The 12,703-nt window shown below is 35.1% G+C and overlaps 2 protein-coding genes, 2 long non-coding RNA genes and 1 pseudogene across 5 annotated transcripts; 3 read left to right on the forward strand and 2 right to left on the reverse strand.

The window, feature by feature from the left end:
• LOC109947219 lies at positions 3,367-5,773 on the reverse strand. The gene is made up of 2 exons (XR_002270182.1): positions 5,389-5,773; positions 3,367-3,820 (listed from the first exon to the last, which is right to left on the reverse strand). It is a non-coding gene; the product is annotated as an uncharacterized LOC109947219 (long non-coding RNA).
• LOC18785101 lies at positions 3,484-4,628 on the forward strand (annotated as a pseudogene). The gene is made up of 2 exons (XR_002270180.1): positions 3,484-3,815; positions 4,055-4,628. The product of XR_002270180.1 is annotated as a probable glutathione S-transferase (transcript).
• Positions 7,407-8,791, forward strand: LOC18785725 (probable glutathione S-transferase). Its single transcript, XM_007219948.2, has 2 exons — positions 7,407-7,952; positions 8,222-8,791. Exons 1-2 carry the CDS (start codon positions 7,644-7,646, stop codon positions 8,585-8,587), a joined length of 675 nt encoding a protein of 224 aa, XP_007220010.1. The 5' UTR covers positions 7,407-7,643; the 3' UTR covers positions 8,588-8,791.
• LOC109947218 lies at positions 7,851-10,025 on the reverse strand. The gene is made up of 3 exons (XR_002270181.1): positions 9,549-10,025; positions 9,133-9,221; positions 7,851-7,957 (listed from the first exon to the last, which is right to left on the reverse strand). It is a non-coding gene; the product is annotated as an uncharacterized LOC109947218 (long non-coding RNA).
• Positions 11,364-12,562, forward strand: LOC18786559 (probable glutathione S-transferase). The gene is made up of 2 exons (XM_007218298.2): positions 11,364-11,707; positions 11,988-12,562. The coding sequence occupies exons 1-2, from the start codon at positions 11,399-11,401 to the stop codon at positions 12,348-12,350; spliced, it is 672 nt and encodes a 223-aa protein (XP_007218360.1). The 5' UTR covers positions 11,364-11,398; the 3' UTR covers positions 12,351-12,562.

The following is a 12,703-nucleotide window of genomic DNA, read 5'->3' on the forward strand; positions in this document are numbered from 1 at the left end:
GTGAGTCTCCTAATTAATTAAGGAGATTTATTTCATTGATTAATTAAGGGATTTACTTTCCTATTTTTATATAGTTGATAAATCATTGTATAATTAGGAGATACTTTCCTAATTCTTTACTGTATCTAATTCCTTATAAAGCACCCTGTAAACTCTTATATATATATATATATATATATATCTCCTTATGGAGAAGAATAAGATTAACCTAATACATTCAAACCATATTCATATTTTAGCACCAACTACTTTTGACTTATCAATTAATATTTTAAGAATATTTTAGTCCGTACCAAATCTCCAAAATAGCCTCCCACTTATTTCTGCTTCCTTCTCTTCCAAGTAAAACCCATAAAGTATTTTCTCTTCTTTTGTGGGAATATTTCTCATTCCACCTACTGCTTCCATAATCCATTCAATTTTCTTCAAAACTCACAAAGTCATAAGCTTTTATTCACCACTGAAGCAACCATTGCATATGACACCATCAAGTTTTTTTAAAATATATTATTTTTTTCTGGTTTTAATGGCTTTGTTTTTATTTTATTTTAATACCTTCTTCTTCCCATGAATGGAATCAACACTCAGTTTCACGAATAAGTAATGAGATAATAGAAAAGTTGATATAGATCCAAATTTCTATTGAGGAGTTGAGTTTAATCATCGGATTTTATAACTTTGATCCAAGTCCTTTGACTTTTGTGCCACATAAAATTACATTCCTATTTTAATATTTTATGATGTAATCTTTATATTATTTTATTTTTAAAATTATTTTTTGTTCCAATGTGGCCCTTATGACTTGAATCGGGTAATAGTCATTTATCTCATATGCCTATTGCCTATTTGCATAGGTATGTGTATGTTTTTTCATATTTTCGACAATGTGTAATAGTATTTTATGTACCTTTTTCTTAAGTAACATACAATTTTATTTTGTCTATTTTTGTATCTGACTTATAGGTAGTCTTTTTATTTATGTTCCTAATTTATAGGTAACACGATTTATCACTAAGTATTTTTTGTTGCTAATAATAACACTATTTACCTCTATGTCAAGTACATAATTTAATGTGGGTGCTTGTCTTATCGATTGGTATAATATGTGGGTTCTTACTTTTTATTGATTAAATTATATTTTATTAGGAATATTATCAAGGAAAGAATTCAAAATTTAAATTCTAGAATTCAATTACAAGGAAATAATGCATTAAATTTAGATTTTTAATGTGTTTTCCTTATTTAACTCAAAGGGTAAAATCAACACAACAAAAAAAAGTAATAAATGTCAAAGGACCTACATCTAAAACAAAAAAGGAGAGCAAATGACCCACTAGTGTAGTGGTTTGGAGTATTTACTCCCTCAGGCAAGGTCCTGGGTTCGAGTCCTAGCATTCATGTAGTGTGTTTGAGTTTAATATGCCGTCGCCCTTCTCAATAGGAAAGGTTCTAAAAAAAAAAAAAAAACGAGAGAATTAAACCTAATAACAACTAATCGTTTTGGATCTAAATCTAAGAAGTCCATAAGATAAACACACATAATCCTACTATCGCTCTTCTATCGCCATCAAATTCAAATGTGATATCCATTGGGTTAGGATATTGATGTGGATAGATGACCCTGACATCTTCGTGCCAGGGAAGTTTTTCTCCCGTATCGGAGAAGTTTTCACCCAAAGCACAGGAGGGGAGCAGAAAGTAGGGCCCTCGAGAAAAACACTCACAACAGTCACACCCACAGCATTAGGACCTAGTCACCCTCTGAATTGCCAAAGTTGCAGCAGTATGAGCTGCTTGATTCGCACAGCGGCTAATCCACTGCCATTGGATCGAAGAGAAGAAAGCAGCTCCAAATCTCTTGTAATATTGGGCAGATCTTCCAAGGCGTCAATCACGACCTTGTGGGCAAGGCTTTTACACAAAAGGGTAACAACGTAATTTTAAAGCAAAATTAGCCCTTTTAAATATCCTTATTACTAAACTATTATATGATTTTTTTTATTTTTTTATTTTTTTGTGATGAAAAGGAAGTGTAAATTTAATTAGTCATTTTTGCCAACGTGACCTAGCTGATAAGGTCATAATTTCACACATTTGCATGCCTTCTTTGCTTAGTAATTTTGTTTAGTTTCTCTTTATTTTGAGTATCTTACCTATGTTTGTGTGTTTTGTAGGTTAGGACAGCAAGGGGATCACATTTGATACAATTCATGCATGTTAAGGGTTGATTGGCACAAGAGGAATATGAGCTTAATGACAGAACCAATTTGGGCCACACTCCTTGTCAGTCCAAATTCGTGGGTCATCTTGCAGGCCTCATTTCAGCAACCTACACTACTTGGATGAGGAGACATGCTTCACAGAAGTTGTTCCAATGGGTGTCTAGTATAACATATCCAAATTTCAACCCAATTAATGATAGCTAGAGTCCTTGGCCTGTCAAACACTGAACCATGCTCTAGGAGGATTTTAATATGTAGCTGCCAGCTGGTGAGCCTTGTGCTCCACACCTCCCTTGAGCCATGTGTCTCACTTCATCATTGTTTGACTTTGGACCTGACATGTTGAGCAAATTAGGGAGGCATTTCAGCTATGGAAGTCAAAAAGGAGCAAAACATGGCATGCTTAATTATGGGGATCTTGTCTGCACAAATCAAGGACCATTTTTCAGGAATTATGGTAGGCTACACATGGGAGACAAATCATTATGGGAACCCAAAAAGATGAACAAAAGTCAAGCTTTCCATAAAGAAACCAAGAAAAGTCCACAAAAGCATTTATTGGACAGCTGAAACAGTTGACATTTATTGGGCAGCTTAGGCAATTGGGAGCAGCTAAGAGAGGTGTGTTTCACCAGCCAAAGGGGAGCACGAAATTGCACTCTATAAATTGAGAGTTGCACACTCATTCAAGAGGAGAGGGTAGACACACACATTCATTTCATCCATTACTCTCATACACACATTCATTTCATCCATGACTTTCATATCATACATACAGGAATCCTTTCTTTTTCACTAGATAAACTTTTCCCCCATATTTTTCATAATGTCATAATGGTGATGACTTCTTAAACTGTTTCTTCTCTTAAGTGCCATAAATAAATTTATAAAAAAAATGAAACTAAATACAATTTTGATTCTTTTGAAAGAAAATTGAAATTCATAATGTTGTAAAATAACACAACTATTTGCATTGTGATGGCCAACGGGTTTAGCACAGTAAAAAATGGCGTTGACTTGTAAACACCTAGTCTCATGTTTGAACCCATGATAACTTGGTAACTTTCATTGTGATGAGCAAAATATTTCTGGGCAGACATGTCTTTTTTCTTTCTAGAGCAAGCAAGAAGTTAACATGTCGTAATTTCTAGGGACCAAGTCATACTTACCAATATAGAAGGTTTCATAAAGAAATACAAGAAAGCTTAGGACACCTTGGCAAAATTCCAAGGCGAAAGTTAAGCATAAAATGCTAGCAGATCATAGCTCAAATTAACAGCAAAAATGGCAGAAGTGAAGCTCTTTAGGACATGGTCAAGTCCTTTTGCTTTGAGAATAATTTGGGCACTGAAACTCAAAGGTGTCCCATATGAAACAATCTACGAAGATCTTTCAAACAAAAGCCCTTAGCTTCTTCAGTATAACCCTATTCATAAAAAGGTTCCAGTGCTTGTGCACAATGGAAAACCAATTGTTGAGTCTTTTGTAGTTCTTGAATACATTGATGAAACTTGGAAGGAAAATCCCTTGCTGCCTGAAGATCCTCTTCAGAGAGCCGCTGCACGCTTGTGGGCCAAATTTGGTGATGACAAGGTAACCTAAAATCACTCTTTCATAATCAGATATTAGCATGCTTGTAAAACTTAAATATGGCACAATAATTTTGTACTAGTTACTCTGCAAATTTTCATATGAAGTTTCACACACTTGACTAAGTTTTTCTAGGTAAAAAATAAAAGTAAATATAATGGAAGCTAATTCAAAAGAAAGTTAGTCAATAAAATATTTTTCATTGTTTGATTGTTTGGTTTGGTTTGTGATTTGCCATGAAGGTTTTGCCATCTATTTGGGAGTCATTTACCAATGATGGGAAAGAGCAAGAGGAAGCTATTGTAAAAGCCAAGGAGAACTTGAAGTACTTGGAAGAAGAGCTAAAGGGAAAGAAATTTTTTTGGGGAGAGAAGCTTGGATTTGCAGATATTGCGCTTGGATGGCTTGCACACTATGAGAGTGTGTTTGAAGAGGTAGCCGGAATGAAATTGTTAACAGAAGAAGAATTTCCATTGCTATCAGCATGGAAATTGACTTTTGCAGATGCTCCTATAATCAAAGATAATTGGCCGTCTAGAGACAAACTCGTCGCCAAATTTCAGGCTATCCGTGAGGATCAACTTTTGAAAAAAGCACCAAAATGAGATGGCTTGTGACCATTGCATGAATGGAAACGAGGGGAAGTGTTAGATACTGGTCTTACTATCAAGAATTACAGAGAGGATCATGGATTTTAGTAAAATAAGAAATCTAAATGAGACTGTGTTTAAGAGTAATTTTTTTATCATGCCAGAGGCACTTCTTATTGTATATGGTTTGGTTGAACTATATAAAAGTGTTTTTCGGGTTATTGAAGCACTTTTGGTCTTTTCTTGGAGATGCTCAAGTAAATGTTTTATGTGTTTCTACTAATTACGTTATTAGCATAAGTGTTACTGAGTGAAAAGGTACGAGAAAGTCCTAATTAAAGTCTATAATAACTTCTGTGAAGCATTTACCAAACAAGTATAGGAAACAATTCAAGGAGAAACAGAACAACCTCGGATAACTTTGTAGAGAAAATAACAGACGCAAACAGGGATCTACTAACTTAAATGGCTAGAGTGTGGATAAATAATAATGTGTACTTCGCATGCAGATATGGAAGTTTTAATTCAATGGCATAACTTGTCTGCTGCATTCCATACTGTAAAATTGTATCTCTGCAGTTTGTTTCTATCCTTGCAGTCTACGGTCCTAAATCAAAATGCAAACGGCTACCGTTACGATTTACGAATTTCTCAAACAACCAAGATTGAAAATTCTGAACGAGAATGCCTAAATCAAAATGCAAACGGCTACCGTTACGATTTACGAATTTCTCAAACAACCAAGATTGAAAATTCTAAACGAGAATGCCCACAGAACTCAAATGGGAAAAAAAACATATGTTGGGGTTTTACATCCAATATTGTGAAACAAAGTGTAAGGGATAAGCCTAAAGATCACTGCAAGTACGTAGTTACCAATTTTGTAAGGATCATAGTAGCAGAGTCATTTTATCAAACAGCTAGTAGGCAAGATTTTGACATGCATTTGATTCGAAAAGGTACATTGAATTCTAACTTTTACTTACACCTGGAAGATCAATGATTGAGCCGACGAACCGTCAAAGCCTATAAATGCAAATGCTTCTAGTTCCGGTAGCTTATAAACCCTCTGCAACTGCAATGAGCAGCATGGAGAAGGCAGGAAAAAATATATCAGAAAGGGCAAAAAAAATTTGGACCATTTCTCGATTTATGCGTGTCATCCTTGCGCAGGGGCCATGCTAATCTTCTCTGTATCGTTCCAATTTTATCGGATGTCCCCGAAGGGACAACCTTTGCTGTTGAACGACCATATATAAAGCTTTCATGTAAAGAGGGGTTTTCCAATGTGGGACTTATTATGCAACCTCCTTTTTATCGGGCCCCAAGCCCAACCTCCAACACACAATGGATTGAATTACAACCCCACTTAACTTATGAGTAAAAAGGTTCATAATTTTACATTCTAAACATCTTAAGATTTCTTCATTAACATTGGCTTCAGATTTGGATAATTTTTCAAGGTACAAAAATCTCCAATCCCTTGGCATGCTAAGTGTCAACACTCGGGGTTCAACGTTTCCTTCCTTTCCGAAACAAAATTTAATATAAACACTTTTATGGATACAAATTCCTCTTAAAAAGAGTTAAATAATTTTTTTTAGTCAATGAGAAAAAAAAATTAGTCAAATTGATCATTGTGTTTTTTAAAGTTGACAATCTATAGAACTTTGTTATATTTCGTTAAGTGTAGTTTTTATTTATATTTTTTTAAAGAAGCACCTTTAATCAACTTCCTCTAACTCAATGAATTAGGGCATATTGTGCTATTAGGGTTTAACAAATTGGGGGAAATTTTGGGTTGCAATTGAAATTGTGAGGTATAAGGAAAAAAAAAATCAAACCAAATTAAAATGAAATCAACAAGTTACCAATATATTTTGGTGCTCTATCACCTTGATTACGTCTCCTTGCCATCTGAAATCACAATACGGTAGTCACTCAATCGATTCATGCTTCAATATAGCATCCAATCGTTGACCTTATGCCTCACAATTTTGATTTAACCTCAAGATTTTCTCCAATTTGTTAAACCCTAATAGCACAATATACCCTAACTCTCTGAGTTAGAGGAAGAAACTCAACTTATTTCCTAAAAAAATAACAATAAAAATTGCACTTAATTGAAGATAACAGAATTTCTATAAATTGTAAACTTTGGGAAACACAATGACCAATTTGGCTAAATTTTTTATCTCAGTGGCCAAATTGAATTGTCGTGTAAAACTCAATGACCAAAAAGGTATTTAACCCTAAAAAAAAAGCTACATTAAGTAATTTATCATTTTAGGTATAACATTAGTATGATTTCTTATTTTTATGAAAATGAAGTGTAAATTTAATTAGCCATTTTTGCCAATGTCGCCTAGCAGAAAACGGCTTAACTTGCAGAGGAAAATTTCAAGTTCGAACTCTCATGATATGACATTTTTGTTGTGTGTGAGAGAGAGAAACCACCATTTCATTTAGTTTAGACAATCACTACTATTATATAAAAAAAATAAAAATAAAGACCATAATAGGGTTTTTTCTGTTTTTCTTTTCAACTCAAGTCTCACTTGATATTTAATTTTCCAAAGCGCATCTGTACATAGCCGGCACATGGACCAAAAATAGACGTCCAGACTGGGAAGAGAACAAATAGAAGCCTCTTTGGGGACGACGACATCGGAGCTTACAACGGAAACCCTTTTTATTTTTTCTCTACACACTTTTTCCCCATATTTTTCCTAAATTCACAACGGTGATGGTTTCTTAAACTATTTCTTCTCTCAAGTGCTATAAATGAATTAATATAAAATGAAACTAATAGAATTTTGATTCTTTTGAAAGAAACTTGAAAATCATAATGTTGCAAAATCACACTACTAAAACTTGTACTGTGATGGCCAACGAGTCTAAGTCAGTGACAAAGGAGCTTGCTTTGCAAATACCTGGTCTTATGTTTGAACCTCCATAACACTTTCATAGTGTGCGTGTGAAAACTCCTCTCCCGCTTGTAGTTTAGACTATCGTTTATATTATTAAAAAATACTTGCGAGCAAAATATTTCTGGGCGCCCATGTCTTTTTTCTTTCAAGAGCAAGCAAGAAATTAACATGTCATAATTTCTAGGGTCATACTTACCAATATAGAAGGTTTCATAAGGAAATACAAGAAAGCTGAGGGCACCTTGACAAAATTCCTAGGTGAAAGTTAAGCATAAAAGGCTAGAAGATCATAGCTCAAATTAACAGCAAAAATGGCAGAAGTGAAGCTCTTTAGGACATGGTCAAGTCCTTTTGCTTTGAGAATAGTTTGGGCACTGAAACTCAAAGGTGTCCCATATGAAACAATCTATGAAGATCTTTCAAACAAAAGCCCTTTGCTTCTTCAGTATAACCCTATTCATAAAAAGGTTCCAGTGCTTGTGCACAATGGAAAACCAATTGTTGAGTCTTTTGTAGTTCTTGAATACATTGATGAAACTTGGAAGGAAAATCCCTTGCTGCCTGAAGATCCTCTTGAGAGAGCCGCTGCACGGTTTTGGGCAAAATTTGGTGATGACAAGGTAACCTAAAATCACTCTTTCATAATCAGATATTGCCATGCTTGTAAAACTTAAATATGGCACAATAATTTTGTACTAGTTACTCTGCAAATTTTCATATTAAGTTTCACACTTGACTAAGTTTTTCTGGGCAAAAAATAAAATTAAATATAACGGAAGTGTATTATGTAGATGATATATGTGGCATCCCATTTGAAGCTAATTCAAAAGAACGTTAGTCAATAAAATATTTCATTGTTTGATTGTTTGGTTTGTGATTTGCCATGAAGGTTTTGCCATCTATTTGGGAGTCATTTACCAGTGATGGGAAAGAGCAAGAGGAAGCTATTGTAAAAGCCAAGGAGAACTTGAAGTACTTGGAAGAAGAGCTAAAGGGAAAGAAATTCTTTGGGGGAGAGAAGCTTGGATTTGTAGATATTGCACTTGGATGGCTTGCGCAATATGAGAGTAGTGTGTTTGAAGACGTAACCGGAATGAAATTGTTAACAGAAGAAGAGTTTCCGTTGCTATCAGCATGGAAACTGACTTTTGCAGATGCTCCTATAATCAAAGATAACTGGCCATCTAGAGACAAACTTGTCGCCAAATTTCAGGCTATTCGGGAGGATCACCTTTTGAAAAAAGCACCAAAATGAGATGGCTTGCGACCATTTCATGAATGGAAACAAGGGGAAGAGTTACATACTGGTCTTACTATGAAGAATTACAGAGAGGATCATGGATTTTAGTAAAATAAGAAATCTAAATGAGAGTGTGTTTAAGAGTATTTTTTATCATGCCAAAGGCACTTCTTATTGTGTATGGTTTGGTTGAACTCCTTAATAGTGTTTTTCTTCTCTCTCTTTTCAGGCTATTGAAGCACTTCTGGTCTATTCTTGCAGATGATCAAGTAAATGTTTTATGTGTGTCTACTACTTACGCTATTAGCATAAGTGTTAATGAGTGAAAAGGTACCAAAAATTCCTAATTAAAGTCTATAATAACTTCTATTAAGCATTTACCAAACAAGTACAGGAAGGAGAACAGGACAACCTAGGGTGACTTTGTAAAGAAAATAACAGGCACAAACAGAATCTACTAACTCAAATGGCTAGAGTGTGGAGAAATAATCATGTGCATTCCCAACCATGTAATTGCAAATATGGAAGCAAAAACTCCATGGGATTCAAATAACACATACCTTGGCTGCTTCATTCCATAACTTCTTTGCAGCCACAATACTGTAAAATTGTAGCTCTGCTGTTTGTTCTATCCTTGCAGTCTACAATCCTATATCAAAATGTAAACGCCTACTGTCACAATTTATGAATTTCTCAAACAACCAAGATTGAAACTTCTAAACGAATGCCCACGGAACTTGACTGAAAGAAACATAAATTGGGTTTTTACATCTTATATTGTGAACATTAACTCGGTTATATAGTAAAAGTGGAGATACCAAAGTGTAAGGGATCATCTAAAGAGCCATTACAAGTACATACGCAACAATTTTATAAGGGTCATAGTAACAGAGGCATTTTATCAAACACCTAGCAGGCAAGATTTTGACATGCATTTGATTCGAAAAAAGTACTCTGAATTCTAACTTCTACTCACACCAGGAAGATCAACGATTAAGCCCACGAACCGTAAACCCTAAACCCTGAACCGTAGAAGCCTATAAATGCAAATGCTCATTGCTCTCCGGTAGCTTATAAACCCTCTGCAACTGCATTCAACACTATGGAGAAGGCAGGAAAAAAAAAAAAAAAAAATCGCAAAAGGTGCAAAAAAAATTTGGACCATTTCTCGATTTATGCGTGTCATCCTTGCGCAGGGGCCATGCTAATCTTCTCTGTATCGTTCCAATTTTATCGGATGTCCCCGAAGCGACGAGCTTTGCTCTTAAACGAACGTATATAAAGCTTTCATATATTGAGGTGTTTTCCAATGTGGGACTTATAATGCATTCTCCTTTTTAATAGTCAAGCCGCTTCCCTGTCAACACTCAGGTTTCCTTCCTTTCCAAACCAAAATTTAATATAAACAATTAAAAAATATAAAATAATTGTTGCCTTGTCAACTATTGTTTTCCATAAAAAAAAAAATTTTGAAAATGTTATAAAATGATCTGGAATATGTGCGAATATTGAGCTGCACGTAAAGTAGATAAGACACAGTATTTAACGAGGTTCGGCTATGCCTACGTCCCCGGAGAGCAGCAGTAGTAACTTTTCCACTATGTAAAATAATAGGGCTACAACTTTAGTGTTTACAATATGTGTGGCTCACTGAATTTTCTCCTAGAATTTTCTCTCTAGGAGAAAATTCTCTCTGCTCTCTCTTTCCTCTTTCTTCCTTCTCTTCCTCTTGTCTCTTTCCTTTTCTCTCTTTCCTCTTCTTTCTTTCCTCTTCTCTTTCCTCTTCTCTCTTCTCTCTTTCTTTCCTCTTCTTTGTTTCTTTCCTCTTCTTTTTCCGTTTCTCCATTTCTCTTCTATTTCTTTTCCCTTCTTTCTTTCTTCATTTCTCTTTCCCTTTCCCTCTCTCTTTCTCTTCTTTCTTCTCTGATGGTGATATTATTTATAGGCTGAGAAAGGATATCCGTGAGTATACAGGTGATAAGCTTCTAAAATATTTTGCTTAATTGCTTTATGGGCCCCACACATGTGGGCTCCACATATTTATTCTTTACCACAGAAAACTGGAAAAAAATTATCAAATTGTTGCGTGGGATCTTGACTTGGAACAGAGCCCAAAGTCCCCACCACCCATGCCAATTTATTAAATTCTTTATTATCCTCATTTATATTATTTTATTTGTTTTTTGAGGCAGAAATCGGGTCTCACTTCATGTTTGATTTTTCCAAAGCGCATCTGTGCATAGTCTCCACTTGGACCAAAAACAGGCATCCAGACTGGGAAGAGAACAAACAGAAGCCTCTTTCGGTTCCATGACATCAGAGCTTACACAAGAACCCAACCATTATTTCATTTCATACAAGAACCCTTTCTTTTTCTCTGGACACACTTTTTCCCCATATTTTTCCTAATTTCACAACGGTGATGGTTTCTTAAAACTTTTTCTTCTCTCAAGTGCTATAAAATTTATATAAAATGAAACTAAATAGTGTTTTGATTCTTTTGAAAGAAAATTGAAAGTCATAATGTTGCCAAATAACACAACTACTACGAATCTACCCCAGTGAAGAAGAGCATAGACTTGGTAACTTGTATTGTGATGAGCAAAATATTTCTGGCCAGGGCAGACCATGTCTTTTTTCTTTCCAGAGAAAGAAAGCAGTTAACATGCAATAATCCATGTCATAACATCTAGGGACCAAGTCATATTTACCAAAATAGAAGGTTTCATCAATAAATACAAGAAAGCCTAGGAGGCCTTCGCAAAATTCCATAGTGAAAGTTAAGCATAAAAGACTAGGATATCATAGCTCAAATTAACAGCAAAAATGGCAGAAGTGAAGCTCTTTAGGACATGGTCAAGTCCTTTTGCTTTGAGAATAGTTTGGGCACTGAAACTCAAAGGTGTCCCATATGAAACAATCTATGAAGATCTTTCGAACAAAAGCCCTTTGCTTCTTCAGTATAACCCTATTCATAAGAAGGTTCCAGTGCTTGTGCACAATGGAAAACCAATTGCTGAGTCACTTGTAATTCTTGAATACATTGATGAAACTTGGAAGGAAAACCCCTTGCTGCCGGAAGATCCTCTTGAGAGAGCCGCCGCACGCTTTTGGGCCAAATTTGGTGATGAGAAGGTAACCTAAAACCACTCTTTCATAATCAGATATTGCCCTGTTTGTAAAACTTAAATATGGCACAATAATTTTGTACGAGTTACTCTGCAAATTTTCATATTAAGTTTCACACACTTGACTAAGTTTTTTTCTAGGCAAAAAATAAAAGTAAATATAATGGAAGTTTATTATGTAGATGATATATGTGGCATTCCATTTGAAGCTAATTCAAAAGAAAGTTAGTCAATAAAATATTTTTCACTGTTTGATCGTTTGGTTTGGTTTGTGATTTGCCATGAAGGCTGTGCCATCTATTTGGGAGTCATTTACCAATGAAGGGAAAGAGCAAGAGGAAGCTATTGTAAAAGCCAAGGAGAACTTGAAGTACTTGGAAGAAGAGCTAAAGGGAAAGAAATTCTTTGGGGGAGAGAAGCTTGGATTAGCAGATATTGCACTTGGATTGCTTGCACACTATGAGAGTGTGTTTGAAGAGGTAGCCGGAATGAAATTGTTAACAGAAGAAGAATTTCCATTGCTATCAGCATGGAAATTGACTTTTGCAGATGCTCCTATAATCAAAGATAATTGGCCGTCTAGAGACAAACTCGTCGCCAAATTTCAGGCTACCCGTGAAGATCAACTTTTGAAAAAAGCACCAAAATGAGATGGCTTGTGACCATTGCATGAATGGAAACGTGGGGAAGTGTTAGATACTGGTCTTACTATCAAGAATTACAGAGAGGATCATGGATTTTAGTAAAATAAGAAATCTAAATGAGAGTGTGTTTAAGAGTATTTATTATCATGTCACAGGCACTTATTCTTATTGTGTATGGTTTGCTTGAACTATATAAAAGTGTTTTTCTTCTCTCTTTTTTCGGGTTATCGAAGCACTTCTGGTATATTAGTGTTACTGAGTGAAAGACACCAAACAAGTCCTAATTAAAGTCTATAATAACCTCTATGAAGCATTTAACCGAAACAGGAAACAAAAATTTTGGATCATTCCGAGATTTA

This window comes from Prunus persica, chromosome G2 (genome assembly GCF_000346465.2).
Source record: "Prunus persica cultivar Lovell chromosome G2, Prunus_persica_NCBIv2, whole genome shotgun sequence".
Classification (NCBI taxonomy): Eukaryota; Viridiplantae; Streptophyta; class Magnoliopsida; order Rosales; family Rosaceae; genus Prunus; species Prunus persica.